This window comes from Urtica dioica, chromosome 6 (genome assembly GCF_054948205.1).
Source record: "Urtica dioica subsp. dioica isolate 48M chromosome 6, U.dioica_male_clone48M_v1_H2, whole genome shotgun sequence".
Classification (NCBI taxonomy): Eukaryota; Viridiplantae; Streptophyta; class Magnoliopsida; order Rosales; family Urticaceae; genus Urtica; species Urtica dioica.
In genome coordinates, this window is record NC_142761.1 from 42,546,446 (window position 1) to 42,562,779 (window position 16,334).

Here is a 16,334-nt window from a genome sequence, read left to right on the forward strand (position 1 = left end):
GTTTTATAAAGCCTAAATTTTAATTGTCCTTCACTTGGACTGCAAAACTTGAAAGTGTTGGATCTCTCTGCTTGCAAGAGCCTCAATCAACTGCCGGATCTCTCTGCTTCAACTCCCAGATCTCTCTTGCAACTCAAAACTCGACTACTTGAACCTCTATCGCAGCTCGAGGATCGACAAGTTTTTATTGCTTGGATTTCCAAGCAACATTAAGTATGTTGACTGTCTTACACACGTTGGCATAATGGCTGAATTTCAGAGCTGAGTTTTGGCTGGGTATCATCAGAACCAAGATCGAAGGTACTTACTTCTCTTTTTTTTTTTAGACATGTACTTCTATTTTCTATGAAGAGCGTCTCCAATGAAGAACTTGTGCTATTTTTATATAAAAAATGCATTGAATTTTGAAATAATATATTTTAAACAATTAGCATCCGCATTGTGGTGTCAAAATGTTGTTCTGAAAGTTCTAAATCATGAATTAAGTTTCAAATTTACTGAACAGAAATAACATTATGCTAAATCAAAGAAAAAGCGAGGCTGTTATTCCAAATGTGTACTTGATACGAGCCCCACTTTTAGTAAAGATAACATAAGAACTAGAATGCACGATTACAACTCAAAATATATACTTTATACATTCCAGATATTATACGTAGAATAAGATAGATAATGTCAATTTCATTGTCTAATGATAAATTGTATTAATTGTCATTTGAAATTTAAATAGCAAATGACGCTTTATATTGAAATTTAAATAGAAATTTGTATCTACCTATAATATTTTCCTATAGTATTATGTGACCGATTTTCCTCGCCCACATAAGAGCTACCATGTGACTGCAAAGAAAGTGCTTCATAAACTTGTATGTATCTATAAATTATTTTCCTGTTTCCAGTATACTACAACGTTTGATGATGTAAAAAGATAAATCCAGCTACTACTTTGTTTTGACTAGGTTCTTTCATACCAAACAAAAAATAATTAATGACTTAATTTTGAATCAGCTTTTTTACTTCTACGAAGGGTTTGTTGTACAAGATCTGAATCAGTGAACAGAGTTTAAAAACAGAACAATTCACACAATAAATAGCCAAGAATATATGAATACGTTCGATATGATTATTTGACTAGTTAAATGCCCTTATATAAAAAAGAAAAAAATAAATTAAAAAAATAAAGCCATTGGTGCTACGATCACAACTTCTGAGCAAAAGCGAAAGGGTAAAAAAAATGAACAACAGATCTTCTTCCCTAAAACAATTTGACAGAATAGATAATTTTGTAACAATTTCAATTTTAAAATAAACGTTTGTAGAGTTTGAAAATTATGAAGGCAGTTTGTTAAAGGTGTTGGAATTCAGTGAAAAATTCTGTAATTATTCATCTGCTATATTTATGTCGTAATTAGGCTAGTTAACAATATATTAGTTTTTGTTCTTTAGAATTTACATTTTTTTTTTTTGCTTGCAATTCCGTTAACAATTTATTATTGTGGGTAAAACATTTGAAGTTCAATAAAATCTGATCAGTCGACAACTGGGTTGGGTTCCGGGTCAGAAGAGACGGACATATATATATGGGTATCACGACTGTCGTTTCGGAGAGTCCGTATCGGCCAAATCAAACGACTGTCGTTTCGGAGAGCCCGTATCGGCCAAATCAAACGACTGTTGTTTCGGAGAGTCCGTATCGGCCAAATCAAACGACTGTCGTTTCGGAGAGTCCGTATCGGCCAAATCAAACGACTGTCGTTTCGGCCTCTGGGAGCGTCTGTTTCGAGCCTAACGACGGCGAAGCGGAGGCCAAAGCTTCTGGAACCACCGCGAGAGAGATCGGAGGCTTCTCAAGCTCAGAGAAGACAAGCGAAAGAGGTATTTCGGCGCATTACGATATCGTCAAATCAGGCCATTTCGAGCTCATGTTCTTCAATCATCAATTGAAAAAGGGCGAGTCTTTGATATGATATGATATGATGACGATAATGTGTGTCTGTTGTTTGATATTGCAGAAATTAGGTTTACTTTCTCGGTTCCGATCAGGTAAATTCAATTTCCCCTTTTCCAATCCCATCTTTTTGTTCCTTTTACATTGGAAAGAGCCTTGAAGTTGTGTAACACTTTGATCATATACCATTACGTCTTCTAGTTTTGGAAGTTTGTGTTAACTCCAAAACTATGCCATCCATATCAAATTATATATACATTGCTTCGTTTTACTTTCCCTCGATAATCTCAAATAAATATGGGTTGGAGTAATTGCGTTGTGATTGCTCTCGGCTTAAAACCCTTCCAAGTACCATATGCAGGCTCAAGTCTCTAAAAATTCTTTCAATTGAAAAGAGTTCAAAGTTGGAACACTTGACTGAAATTTAGGAGCCTATGGAATGTTTAGAAGAACTCTCGCTTGATGGGACTAGGATAAAAATATTACACCCATCGATCGAGAATCTGATAGGGCTTAAAAGTCCGAGCCTACAGAACTGTCAAAATCTTGAGAAACTTCTGAGCACGATCTTCAATATGCAGTCTCTCATACCAGTGAATATAAATGATTGTTCCAAACTCAAACTCCTTCCAAAACTTCCCTTCTCAATAAAGCGTCTCGATGCAAGAGGTTGTAATTTACTGGATAGGCCTTCTAATCCATTGTTTTTGGATGAGGAAAAACTCCAAATCCATGTCGAACAACATTTACCAAGGCATCTCAATGCAAAATCTTGTAAGTCGGTGGAGAGGGCTTGGAAGGAGTTTCCCTCGATCAAATCGATGTTGTAGCTGAATTTCTGAGCAGAGTTTTGGCTGGGGACAGAATACTTGTATCATCAGAACCGAAGGTACTTCTGTTTGTTTCTAGACATGATAAATCTATTAGTTTATACAAAGAATATCCATTGCAATGTTGTTCTAGGAGTTCGAAATCACATGTTCGGTTTTAAATTTAAAACGACAAATAATTATGCTTAATCATACACGAGAGATGTTGTTCTAAATTTAGTTTAGATATTATATCTGGTTTTTGATTTGATTTTATACATAGAAAATTACACTATATTGGAGTTTGGTTTTTAACAATGTGAGCTAAAATTTATTTTTAATTCCAATAGAGTTTCTCTAACACTGATTTATCTCAGTTGCTCCAGGTTCGCCAATTTCATAGGCTTTGCTGCTTCGTGTGCTGTTTCATTCCACAGAAACTATTTCAATGACCGGCCTAGCCTCGTGTGGGAATCGCGTTTCACAACAGAACAGGGAGAGATTATCACAAAGTCACACCGGAATTTTGACACAAAGTGGATGAGGAACAAAGGTGGCCATGACATAGGACTGCTGTGATATTTCTGGTGCAACTCAAGTTTCGTTCGTAGTCGAAGGAGTTATTGAGGCGGGTACCCGTATGCGGAAGAATTTCAAAGAGAATGTGAAAAGATAAAACAGTGGCGAATATATATATTTTTTTCATTCTAAATTTTACTCTTGATTTAATTGGCCAAGTGAGTAATCCGTTTTCTCGGGGATTTTGCTTTGCTTTGTTTTGGGTTCTTTGTACTCTTTTCCGGCCTTGCCGTGGTTCTTAATAAAGTCCCGCTGTTTCTTAAAAAAATAAATTAAATTGGTTAAGTGAGGTTATGTTTGCTTTTCATATGAATTTCACGCACTAATTTTTTGTACATTTTTTTCCAAGTATATCATATCATTTTAAGAGTGACATTAACGAGTGTTACGGCCCGGGATCTCGATCTCGTGACGGGAGGACCCGTGATGAAGGTAATTACGAAAATTAGTGTTTGTCTCTCTGCTAAACGTAATCTCTCCTCACGTGAGAGAGATTAGATTATTTGGCTGAAAGATAATTTTATTAATGAAAAAGACCTATTTATATGTAGGTCAACTTACAACCGGGCTTTTCTTAACGAGGCCTAAACAAAATAAAAAGACATAATAAACAATCCATAATAAAAGATTAAGGCCTTAACTTAAATACTTAAACAGTAGCTTAAATAATAAAAACGAAATTAATTAACCTCGGCCCAATTAGGCCTTCGGATCACGCGGCCCACCGATCGCTGCACCGTTACGACTCAGTCGATGGTATTGTTTTCCATCGAATGAGTCTGTAACATTACTCCCTCCCTCCAAATCGAGGTTGTCCTCAAGCTCGAAATCTGGATAAGCTTCAGTGAACGTGTCAAACTCTTCCCAGGTGGCATTATCACGGTCGTCGTTGCTCCATTGGACCAGCACCTGTCGCCTTCCCTTGAACAACCGAGCGCGGAGGACCGAGTGTGGTGGACTGGGCAGCGTACGTCCGTCAAGGATTAAAGGCAGCTCTGTTGTTGAAGATGGTAGCTCGCCGCGATGTGGTTTCAGCAATGAGACATGGAACACGTCGTGGATGCGCGATCCCTCTGGAAGTTGTAGACGGTAGGCTACCGGTCCGATGCGGCCAAGGACACGAAAAGGCCCGTAAAAACGTGGTGACAGCTTGTGAAGCGCAAATTTTGACACCGACAATTGGCGATAGGGCTGAAGCTTCATCCACACATAGTCACCCACCGCGAATTCGACGAGGCGATGTTTGCCATCGTATGTTGTCTTCATACGGTGTTGTGCTTGTGCCAAGCGATCGCGTGCTTCGCGGAGTAGTACAGTACGGTCTTCGAGAGCGCGATCGACAGCTTCCACTCGCACGGTTCCCGCCGTATAATCAAGTAGCCGCGGAGGGTCACGACCATAGACCAACTGGAACGGAGTGGCCTTTAGAGCAGTGTGGTAAGAGGTATTGTAGCAGTACTCCACCCATGGTAGCCACTGTAGCCATTTTCTGGGTTTATCCCCTGTCAAACATCGTAGATACATTTCAAGAGTACGATTTACCACTTCCGTTTGCCCGTCAGACTGCGGGTGATAGGCCGTTGTGAAGGCTAAGGACGTCCCGGAGAGACGAAGAAGCTCACGCCAAAACTTACTCCGAAAGACTGGATCCCGGTCTGTGACAATGGATATCGGAAGTCCATGTAGGCGAAACACCTCGCGGAAGAATGTGTCGGCTACCGAAGTTGCTGTGTACGGATGGGCCATCGATAGGAAGTGTGCATACTTCGAGAAACGATCCACGACGACTAAGATGACCGTTTTTCCTCCTGACTTTGGAAGGGCTTCCACGAAGTCCATGGAGATGTCAGCCCAGATGGCCGTCGGAATAGGAAGCGGTTGTAGGAGCCCTGCCGGCTGAAGAGTTTCCCACTTGTATTTTTGGCAGATTTGACACTGCGCAACATACTCTTGGACAGACCGCTTCCAACCCTTCCAATAAAAATCACGACGTATGCGTTCCATAGTCTTTTGGACTCCTTCATGCGATGAATTGTGAAAGTATGCGACTATCCTCGCCACTAAAGGTGAGGTGGCTGTTAGATATGCCCGTTCCTTGAACAAAATAAGGCCATCTCGAACAACCCACGCGATCCCCTCTTCCCCGCGAATTACGCAGTCTCGCAAGGTGCGTAGTGACTCATCGGTTTCGATCTCTTTGCGGAGCTCATCGAAAACGCTAATTCTGGTAGTGGATATGGCGAAGAGCGCTGCTCCCGCTGACTCCGAGTCATCCTCACCGCGCCGTGACAAGGCGTCTGCCGCACAGTTTAAGGCACCCTGTCGATATTCAACCGAGAAGTCAAAACCCATCAACTTGCTTACCCAGTGTTGTTGTGGCGAGGTCGTTAGACGCTGTTCGAGGAGAAACTTGAGGCTGAAATGATCTGTTTTGATCGAGAATTGATGCCCCCATAGGTACGGTCGCCAGTGTGTCACGGCCTTTGCCAGCCCTATGAGCTCTCGCTCGTAGGCAGCAAGCTTATGGTGTCGCTCGGCGAGTTTTCGGCTGAAGAAAGCAATTGGGTGCCCTTTTTGCTGCAACACTACGCCGATCCCGCTTCCCGATGCATCGCACTCGACAACGAAGTCCTCCGAAAAATCTGGTAAGGCGAGTACGGGGGACTCGGAGAGAGCCTTTTTTAGAGCGAGGAAAGCCGCATTTGCTGCCTCATCCCAATGGAACCCGTTCCGGCGAAGAAGTCGAGTTAAGGGCGTTGAGATGATGCCATAATTCTTGATGAACTTTCGGTAATACCCAGATAATCCCAGGAAACCACGGACAGCCCGAGTTGTACGTGGTATCGGCCAGTCCACGATCGCCGTGATTTTACTTGGATCAACGGCGACTCCCGTGCGTTGGATGACGTGACCCAGGTATGCCACTTCTTGAAGGCCAAAGGAGCACTTAGCACGCTTGAGGTAAAGTCTGTTTGCTCGCAGAAGAAGCAGGACTGCTCGGACGTGTTGGAGGTGGTCCTCCATGGTACGACTGTATATCAGAATATCATCGAAAAAGACCAAAACAAAACGCCGTAAGTGCTCGCGGAATACCTCGTTCATCAAACTTTGAAAGGTCGAAGGAGCATTCGACAATCCAAATGGCATGACGAGGAATTCGTAGTGACCATGGTGGGTACGAAAGGCTGTCTTCTCGACGTCGTGGGGATTCATGCGTACTTGATGATAGCCCGATGTCAAGTCGAGCTTCGTAAATAACGTAGCTCCATGCAGTTCGTCGAGCAACTCGTCTACTACGGGGATTGGGAACTTGTCCTTCACCGTTTTCACATTCAACTCTCGATAATCGACGCAAAACCGCCAAGAGTTGTCTGCCTTTTTCACCAACAAGACAGGCGATGAGAATGGTGAATGACTCTCGCGGATGATCCCCGTGCGTAACATCTCAGCGCATTGTCGCTCGATCTCGTCTTTTTGCATGTGGGGGTAACGATAAGGCCGTACTGCCACCGGATCGGTCCCCGATAGCAGCCGAATTTGGTGATCACAAGCGCGGGGAGGAGGAAGGCATGTCGGTGTAGCAAAGATATCCTCGAACTCCTCGAGAAGCAATCCCAAATCTGTACGCTCGTCGGACAAATGGAAAAGCTGTTTGTTCTTCGGCCGTCGATCAGGCACCTCGCCGTGTAATGTGATTGTTTCACCATTCAGCGTGAATTCCATCTCGCGAGCTACGAAATCCCAAACTATCCGACCGAGGCGGTTCAACCAGCGAATGCCGAGGACGATGTCGAAGCCGTCTAATGGGATCGCGAAGAGATCAGCAGAAAACTCGTACCCCTGGACGTATAAGGAAATGTCCCTGCAAATTCCGCTGCTGTCCAATCGACCTCCGTCGGGGAGAGCCAGGCATATGCCCGGCCGATGTTCCACGGTTAAGCCGAGCTCTTTGGCGGCGCTGTTTTTTATGAAGTTGTGGGTGCTCTCAGAGCGGGTCCCATCTTGGTTCCAACACTCGGAGTGGTGGCCCATGGAGTGGTGGCCCACGGAGTGGTGGCTTGGACCCAAAGGGGGTGCCAACCGTGACCAACGTGGCCGTGACCAACATGGCCGTGACCAACGAGGACGTTGGTTCTTCAAGCGTGGGGTATTGTTACGATCCTAGTTGACTCTCGCATTGTTAAGTATGAGATTGACATGTGAGAGTCCCACATTGCTAAAGTATGGGCTTGGCATGTGATGGAAATTTTCTCAACTAGAGAAATCTCACACGACGCAAGCGAACGTGTCGTCAAGTAATAGAGTGCAAAAGCACGGATATCGATCCCACAAGGACTCTAGACTATTTTCGAAGCGAACTCACTAGCTTTCTTTCGAGTTATGGAAAATGAAAAATGGGGGTTTTTTGATTGTTTTGTGAACAAGATGAAATGTAAATAAAAGTGAAAGCACTATTTAAACACAAGTTAAAAGGAAGGGGTACGATTTTGTTATTTCATCGAGTCGGTCGGTCAAGATACGATTCTAAGCTCGGGTTTAGAGTGTTAAAACTTAGTCTCAATCCCTCCTATAACATTCACTAATCTCTCTCGAGTCTTTAGGAATCTAGCTATGTGTCGAACTTACACCTCTCGGTTTGGGTTCTATTAAAGCACAAAACCGCATTTAGCCCGGGATTTCAAACAACTACATCTACCCTCTAGTCTTTCTATAGCTCTAGGAAGGTTAATGGTGGGACGGGTAGAGCTCACTCGTTTATTACCTCTCGGTGTCTAAAATCGTCTAAGATTCACTAACTAGGTAGCTACTCTAATTAGCGCTAACACACGCCCCATACCCATAGAATTCCACTCTCAACCCAACCATGAAGCACCAATCTAATCCAAATGTTTGACCAACCAACTCAACTACTCAACTACATCGCACCCCAAATCTACTTAGCTACTCATGATTAAGAATAAACAAAGTAAAATCCAAATAAGTAAAAGAAGCAAAACAATAAAGAAACAAGACATTGAATGCTAATCTCAACAACCAAATAAATATATCATAAAACTCAAGCACTACTTCAATATTCCACTTAGATAAAACAATAAACTTATCACAATGCTCAAATGACAAAGGTAATCAACAAAACCCAAATAGAATACTTGAAAGCTTAAAATATGTTCAACAAGCAAAAAGTGGAGTAAATAAGTAAAAAACAATAAATAAAAGAGATAGAGTTTAGAGTGAACAAATGGAGGTGATGAGGATGATGGAGGTTGTCACTTCTCCCTCTTCTTCTTCACTCCCAAGCTCAAGAGCAAAATGGGTGTCAAACCCTAGCTTTCTCTCTCTCACTTTCTCTCTCTAAAGTTTCAAAAACCAAAACAAAAGTGTTCTCTTCTAAAGCTTCCTCCTTTCCCACTTGAACAAGTGTATATGAGGGTTCAAGAGATGTTTTCGGAGCAAATAAGGACCCTTGGATGAGATCCAAGGGCCAAAAATGAGCTAAAAGACGAGCTCCAAAAAGTGCTGAAAAGGCAACTGGCGCGGTGCGCCACATAACGGCGCGGTGCGCCACTCGTGAATTTTCTGAAGGCGCGGTGCGCCACATAACGGCGCGGCGCGCCACCCGAGAATTTATGAAGGCGCGCCGCGCCTCTCTTGCGCGTTGCCCGCTCGAGCTCTCGGTGTAAATTTTGGCACCAGGGCGCGGCGCGCCATGTTTTAGGCGCGGCGCGCCTCTCGAGAAACGTTGACTCCATTGACCGTCGTTGACCGTCGTTGACTTTTGTTGACTTTACTTCAAATGACCATAACTTGCTCGATTTAGCTCCGATTCAGCCCGTTTTCGCACCACAACCTTCTCATACTCTCTCAAACCTGAAAATGCAATTAAAAGTACAAAATAATATCAAAAACATTAAGAACAAGCTTCGATTCTTATCTAAGAGTCATAGATAAGTGTGAATGAATCTCACTTATCAAACTCCCAAACTTAAACCGTTGCTTGTCCTCAAGCAACACAAAAGACTAGACAATAAAATAAACACACCAAAGAAGTTACACTAAAAACGAATGGTGATCACAAAGTTTAGCAAGAATGTCAAGTGTTAGTTACATGCCTCAACCTACAAAAATTTCCGAATCCAAGTCAATCATCATATGAAACCAAAAAAATAATTAGATTGACTAAATGGCCTTTTGCAACACATTCCCGATCAAAATCCCCCGTGTTTGAAATATGTCCTGAAAGAGAGAGAGGTCAACTCAATATGTTCGTTCACGTCTTCTAATGTCAAATGCTCAAATAATAATGAGATGAATGTGAATCGAACACCATAATGCTTTTCGCCGCTCAATCTCCACTAATGCAAGACACTTACCGAGGAAATCAATAGGGCTTTGTCGGCTTGTAATGTTAGGCTAGGGTCAACGGTAGGATATGGTCAAAATGTGGCTAAAACGTCAACTTAGCGACTCAATCTCACCAAACTCACCGACTTTCACATGATATTACTCACTCCCCCATTCCCACGTTCATGGTATAACATTTCACCTTTCGCGAACGTTTTCTTTCCTAAGCCTTTACTTCCCAATGTTTTCCCCCAAACTTTGACTATGCAACGTCTAGTCTCTAAAACTAATGTCACAGAACACCACGCCAAAAACTAATACAATTAAATAATAAAACGCAGAAATTAAACACTATTTTTTTGTAGTTTTTTTTTCTTTTTCTCTTTTTTTTTATTTTTTTTTTATTTTTTTTTATTTTCTTTTTCTTTCTCTTTCTAATACAAAACAATAAACATAAAAACGAACAATCACCGGCGTGGTGTCTAATGAACTATAAAACACATAGAGACTAGTCGAAGAACATGTCACAAAAATCGAAAGAATTCACTCAAGAGTCGCTAAGTTAACGGGGTTCTTTGTGGGATTTGAACAAATATGGGCTTGGCTTTTTCTGACTAAGTAACGAGAAAGGATTAATCGTTCGGCTTTTTCTGAAAGGGTGCTCAAGGAAGTATTACGGGTTGGCTTTTTGGCTCTGATCGGTCCAAATGAAGGCCTATGTCATTTTTCCTAGGTTCGTGTCATGTCATTTCGCCTCGATGAGGGCTAGAGCGGTTCTTAGTGTTCGTGAGCTAAAAGACATTTAAAGATGTGATCGAACCTCTAAGGACTACTCAAACCCCGGGACGACGTGTGTGCATAAGTGGGAAAAATCAACCAAAATTGTGTTACTCAAACCACTAGTCAATCACAATGAAGCACACAAAATTTTAAAATTGACTCAAACTCGGATTTCTTCGAAAATACATGGTATCCTTGGCAAGTAACGAGAGAAAACACTTTAATACTATCACTTATAAGCAATCACCAAACAAAATTAAGAAAATAAAAATTAAATAAAGACAACCTAATCTAACAGAAATCCCCCACAAAGTAGTTCACCCCCCCAAACTCAATCTCTACATTGTCCTCAATGTAGATCCATAAAAAGACGGGAGATAGAGAACTTACCTTGCGGGGGTGGTAGAACTCCCCTACTCGTCGCCTCCGCGCTCGGGCGGCGGCGAATCTTCTTCCACGCGCTCTTTCTTCATCCATACCTCTTTGAACGGTTTTGGCCAATGTCCTCGCCGTGGCTTGAAAGGAGACTTCGGCTTTGCATCTTTGATCACCTTTTTTGTTGATTCTTCTTTAGGAGCCCGTGGCGGAGGTGTGGGTGGTGGAGTGGCGACTTCGTATGTCTCGAGGACGTAGACATCTTCTTTTTCCTTCTTGCGCTTTCGGGTTTTACAGATCCCGAACGTCTCCTCCTCGTTCTTCATGCGCATCATCAGCTCACCTCTTTGCACGTCTATGCGAACACCGCAAGTGGCTAAGAAAGCCCTTCCAAAGAGAATGGGGATATCGCGATCCTCGTCCATGTCGATGACGTAGAAATCGGCCGGAAAAGTGAATTTTCCGACTTTTACGAGGAGGTCTTCCACGAAGCCGCGCGGGTGCCTTACGGTCCGATCTGCCAGTTGGAGAGTGGTGCGCGTGGGCTTTAGTTCACCCACCCCGAGTTTGTTGAAGACGGCCGACGGCATGAGGTTGATGCCCGAACCTAGATCGCACAAGGCGTTCTCGATAAAGACGTCTCCAATATTGCACGGCAATGTGAACTTGCCCGGGTCTTCTAACTTTGGCGGGAGCTCTTGTTTTAGAAGTGCGCTACACTCGGTGGAAAGCGCCACCGTGAGCCGTTGCGGGAACGGGAGTGGCGTCTCATAGATGCGGACCGACGAGTGCGGCTTAGGGGCTTTGGTGACCGGGGCAGCCTCTTCTTCTTCTTTCTTCTGGCTCTCGGTGGCTGCAACGTGTTGATGAGAAATGGCATTGCAGTGCTCCCTTGGATTCACTTCGGAGGTGCTTGGAAGGGACCCTTGCGGTCTCTCGCTCATGGCTTTAGCGAAGTGACCCATTTGAACTTCAAGAGTTCTTATTTGGGCCGAGTTGCTTTTGAGGGCCGCTTCTTGGCGTTCGAGTGCGGCCGTGGTGTTCGTCATGAACTTGGTGTTTTCAATTGCCATTTGGGCAATTAATTCTTCAAGATTCGGTCTCTTGTCTTGAGGAGGAGGATTATTCCGATATTGAGAGCTCCCATGGTGTTGTTGATGCGGTGGGTGTTGATGTTGTTGATGATGTGGTGGAAGGTATGGTTGTTGGTGTTGAGGTGGAGCCGGTTGCATTGCCACTTGGTCTTGAGGATTTCTCCACGAGAAGTTCGGATGATTGTTCCTAGCTCCCGTGTAATAATTCCCCGAGTTTTGGTAAGTGGGACGATTGTTGTGGTTTCCCACAAACCTAGACTCCTCTATCTCGCCACATTCGTCCGTCGGGTGAGGACCCGCACACAAACCATACTTGTGGTGAGACACCTCCACCGCCTTCGCCGCTTCTTTTCCGTGGACGGTCTTCGCGAGTTTGGCTACCTCAATTGTCAACGATTTGAGGAGCTCCATCTCCGGAGTTATCGGATCTCTCGCGGTAATTCTCCTCTCGACCGGGCATTGATCGTTCACTTGGGCCATCTTCTCGAGTAGTGCAAATGCGTCGGTGGTGGTGTTGTCGAGAAGTGAGCCTCCCGATGCGGTGTTGACTCGGTCTTGAGTCGAGCCCGTAAGCCCGCTATAGAAGATTTGTAGTTGCACCCACTCCGCTATACCGTGGCCCGGACACTTCCGAATCATGTCCTTGAAGCGGGCCCATGCCTCGTAGAGAGACTCTCCGTCAAATTGGCCGAAGTTGTGGATCTCATTCCTCCTCCGGGTCATCTTCTCGAAAGTGAAGAATCGCGAGATGAACTTCAAGCATAAGTCATCCCATGTGGTGATCGAACCCGGAGCGAGCGAAGACAACCACCCTTGTGCGCGGTCGCGGATTGAGAACGGGAAGAGTCGTAGACACACGGCCTCCTTGGATAAGTGAGGGAGATTGAACGTGTTGCAAATCCGCAAGAAGTTGTTGACGTGGTCTTGCGGATCTTCGGAGGGGGAACCGGCAAATTGATTGTTTTGCACCATGTGGATGATCGAGGTTTTGATCTCGAAGTTTGGGTTCCCTTCCATCTCCGGAATTCGTATTGCCGATTGGTGCTCGTCGAAAGTAGGTTGACCATAGTCGAGTATGGTCCTTCGTTCTTCTCCATGTTCCGCGTTCCGACGACCACGTGGTTGTGCTTCATTGCCTCCTTCCATGGCGGCTCGCCTTGCCTCCGCTCGGTTCCGTCGGCAAGTCCGTTCGATCTCGTGATTGATAGGAATGAGCGGAGGGTTACGTCGTCGCATGCACCTTTAAAACATAAGAGGCACACAATAAGCACAATAATAGCAAGCAAACTCAAAAATTAAACTAGATAATTCAATCGAAAATAGAACCGTAGTCCCCGGCAACGGCGCCAAAAACTTGATGGAAATTTTCTCAACTAGAGAAATCTCACACGACGCAAGCGAACGTGTCGTCAAGTAATAGAGTGCAAAAGCACGGATATCGATCCCACAAGGACTCTAGACTATTTTCGAAGCGAACTCACTAGCTTTCTTTCGAGTTATGGAAAATGAAAAATGGGGGTTTTTTGATTGTTTTGTGAACAAGATGAAATGTAAATAAAAGTGAAAGCACTATTTAAACACAAGTTAAAAGGAAGGGGTACGATTTTGTTATTTCATCGAGTCGGTCGGTCAAGATACGATTCTAAGCTCGGGTTTAGAGTGTTAAAACTTAGTCTCAATCCCTCCTATAACATTCACTAATCTCTCTCGAGTCTTTAGGAATCTAGCTATGTGTCGAACTTACACCTCTCGGTTTGGGTTCTATTAAAGCACAAAACCGCATTTAGCCCGGGATTTCAAACAACTACATCTACCCTCTAGTCTTTCTATAGCTCTAGGAAGGTTAATGGTGGGACGGGTAGAGCTCACTCGTTTATTACCTCTCGGTGTCTAAAATCGTCTAAGATTCACTAACTAGGTAGCTACTCTAATTAGCGCTAACACACGCCCCATACCCATAGAATTCCACTCTCAACCCAACCATGAAGCACCAATCTAATCCAAATGTTTGACCAACCAACTCAACTACTCAACTACATCGCACCCCAAATCTACTTAGCTACTCATGATTAAGAATAAACAAAGTAAAATCCAAATAAGTAAAAGAAGCAAAACAATAAAGAAACAAGACATTGAATGCTAATCTCAACAACCAAATAAATATATCATAAAACTCAAGCACTACTTCAATATTCCACTTAGATAAAACAATAAACTTATCACAATGCTCAAATGACAAAGGTAATCAACAAAACCCAAATAGAATACTTGAAAGCTTAAAATATGTTCAACAAGCAAAAAGTGGAGTAAATAAGTAAAAAACAATAAATAAAAGAGATAGAGTTTAGAGTGAACAAATGGAGGTGATGAGGATGATGGAGGTTGTCACTTCTCCCTCTTCTTCTTCACTCCCAAGCTCAAGAGCAAAATGGGTGTCAAACCCTAGCTTTCTCTCTCTCACTTTCTCTCTCTAAAGTTTCAAAAACCAAAACAAAAGTGTTCTCTTCTAAAGCTTCCTCCTTTCCCACTTGAACAAGTGTATATGAGGGTTCAAGAGATGTTTTCGGAGCAAATAAGGACCCTTGGATGAGATCCAAGGGCCAAAAATGAGCTAAAAGACGAGCTCCAAAAAGTGCTGAAAAGGCAACTGGCGCGGTGCGCCACATAACGGCGCGGTGCGCCACTCGTGAATTTTCTGAAGGCGCGGTGCGCCACATAACGGCGCGGCGCGCCACCCGAGAATTTATGAAGGCGCGCCGCGCCTCTCTTGCGCGTTGCCCGCTCGAGCTCTCGGTGTAAATTTTGGCACCAGGGCGCGGCGCGCCATGTTTTAGGCGCGGCGCGCCTCTCGAGAAACGGTGACTCCATTGACCGTCGTTGACCGTCGTTGACTTTTGTTGACTTTACTTCAAATGACCATAATTTGCTCGATTTAGCTCCGATTCAGCCCGTTTTCGCACCACAACCTTCTCATACTCTCTCAAACCTGAAAATGCAATTAAAAGTACAAAATAATATCAAAAACATTAAGAACAAGCTTCGATTCTTATCTAAGAGTCATAGATAAGTGTGAATGAATCTCACTTATCAGCATGTGAGTTTATAACCTCTTGGGCACCCTATCCCTAATAGCTAGCTTTTGGGGATGAGTTCTACCCAAAGGGTTGTATCAACGAGGGTTTAGAAATGTGGCACAGATCGAAGAGAGAGTACGGAGAAAGGGAAAAGACTTCACCAAATCGAAAACGGGCTCTGTTCTCTCTTTCAAAGTTAGCTTTAGAGAGTAATTTCTCTCACTCAACCATCTTGCCTTTTATTTATCTCTTATTATTTTGAATGCTTTCTAATTCTGATTTGTACTATTGTTTGGTGTGGTTGATTTTGCAGCTTCAATCCTATTGATTCGTATATATGGTTTGAACTCTACGGTGCGCTGTCGGATCGAGATGTTGAGCCTATCGGGAGTGTAAGTTCATCGTCGAACCATGTTCATCATTGCTCTCTAGATCCAAAAAAAAATAAATAAATAAATAAATTGTTAGATTATGTTTATAGCTTCTGAAATATTTAGTAGCCTGTATCTTAGGATAGTTGTTATTTCAGAGCATACTGTTAGGATGTTAGTAGAATGAAACATTAAATATTTCTGATGAATAAACTCAATTGCAAGTGCTTTATCCTGTGAGTTTTCTACAAGTATCACTCTATATTTATTTTTTTGATGTTTGCCTTATTCGTTACAGAGTATGAAATCATGTTTATGACGATGGATGTGCAGGTTTTCCAATCGTGGTATGTTATGGGTCGCTTGGGTTCGTTCTACTCTTCCAATCTTCAGGTTTGGATCTTAAAATATCTCTAGTAACACAAAACCAACTTAGCCTGTTTGGATATTCACGTAACTGTCATTAATACCCACACGGATCATCTGCATAAAATCGGGTGACGCATGAAGTTATGAACATTTTGACAAACTAAAAGAGTGGTATTCAAAATTATGAAAAGAGGCTAATAGGCAAGTGTTTGACAGCTGGCAAACGTATCGGTGGAGTTTGATCCTTCGTACGATGAAGAGAAGGGCTCCAAAGCGATGCCCTCGTCGTTCCATGACATCGGTGATGTTGAATTTCAGGATAATTGGGGCCGAGTCTGGTACTACAATCTTATCAACATCACTCTTTTTATATATATAACTATTTTCAGAATAAGGCGTGTTTGGCTTCAACTTTGATAAACCGTTTTTTTATTTATAAAATCAGAGTTGAAGAAAACTAATATATTGAGAACATCAATGGATGTTTTCTAAAAAAAGTAAATACATTGGTCTTTAGTGATGAATGTCTTTGCAGGGTTGACCTAGGTACATCTGATCATTTTTCCATTGACGTGCTTCTCAACTGCTTGACG

The 16,334-nt window shown here is 43.1% G+C and overlaps 1 protein-coding gene across 1 annotated transcript; it reads left to right on the forward strand.

Moving 5' to 3' along the window:
- The first annotated feature begins 1,580 nt into the window (after positions 1 to 1,580).
- LOC149394356 (uncharacterized) lies at positions 1,581 to 15,778 on the forward strand. Its single transcript, XM_089617003.1, has 5 exons — positions 1,581 to 1,875; positions 2,013 to 2,043; positions 15,125 to 15,210; positions 15,315 to 15,393; positions 15,706 to 15,778. Exons 1-5 carry the CDS (start codon positions 1,581 to 1,583, stop codon positions 15,776 to 15,778), a joined length of 564 nt encoding a protein of 187 aa, XP_089473129.1.
- The last annotated feature ends 556 nt before the right edge of the window (positions 15,779 to 16,334 follow it).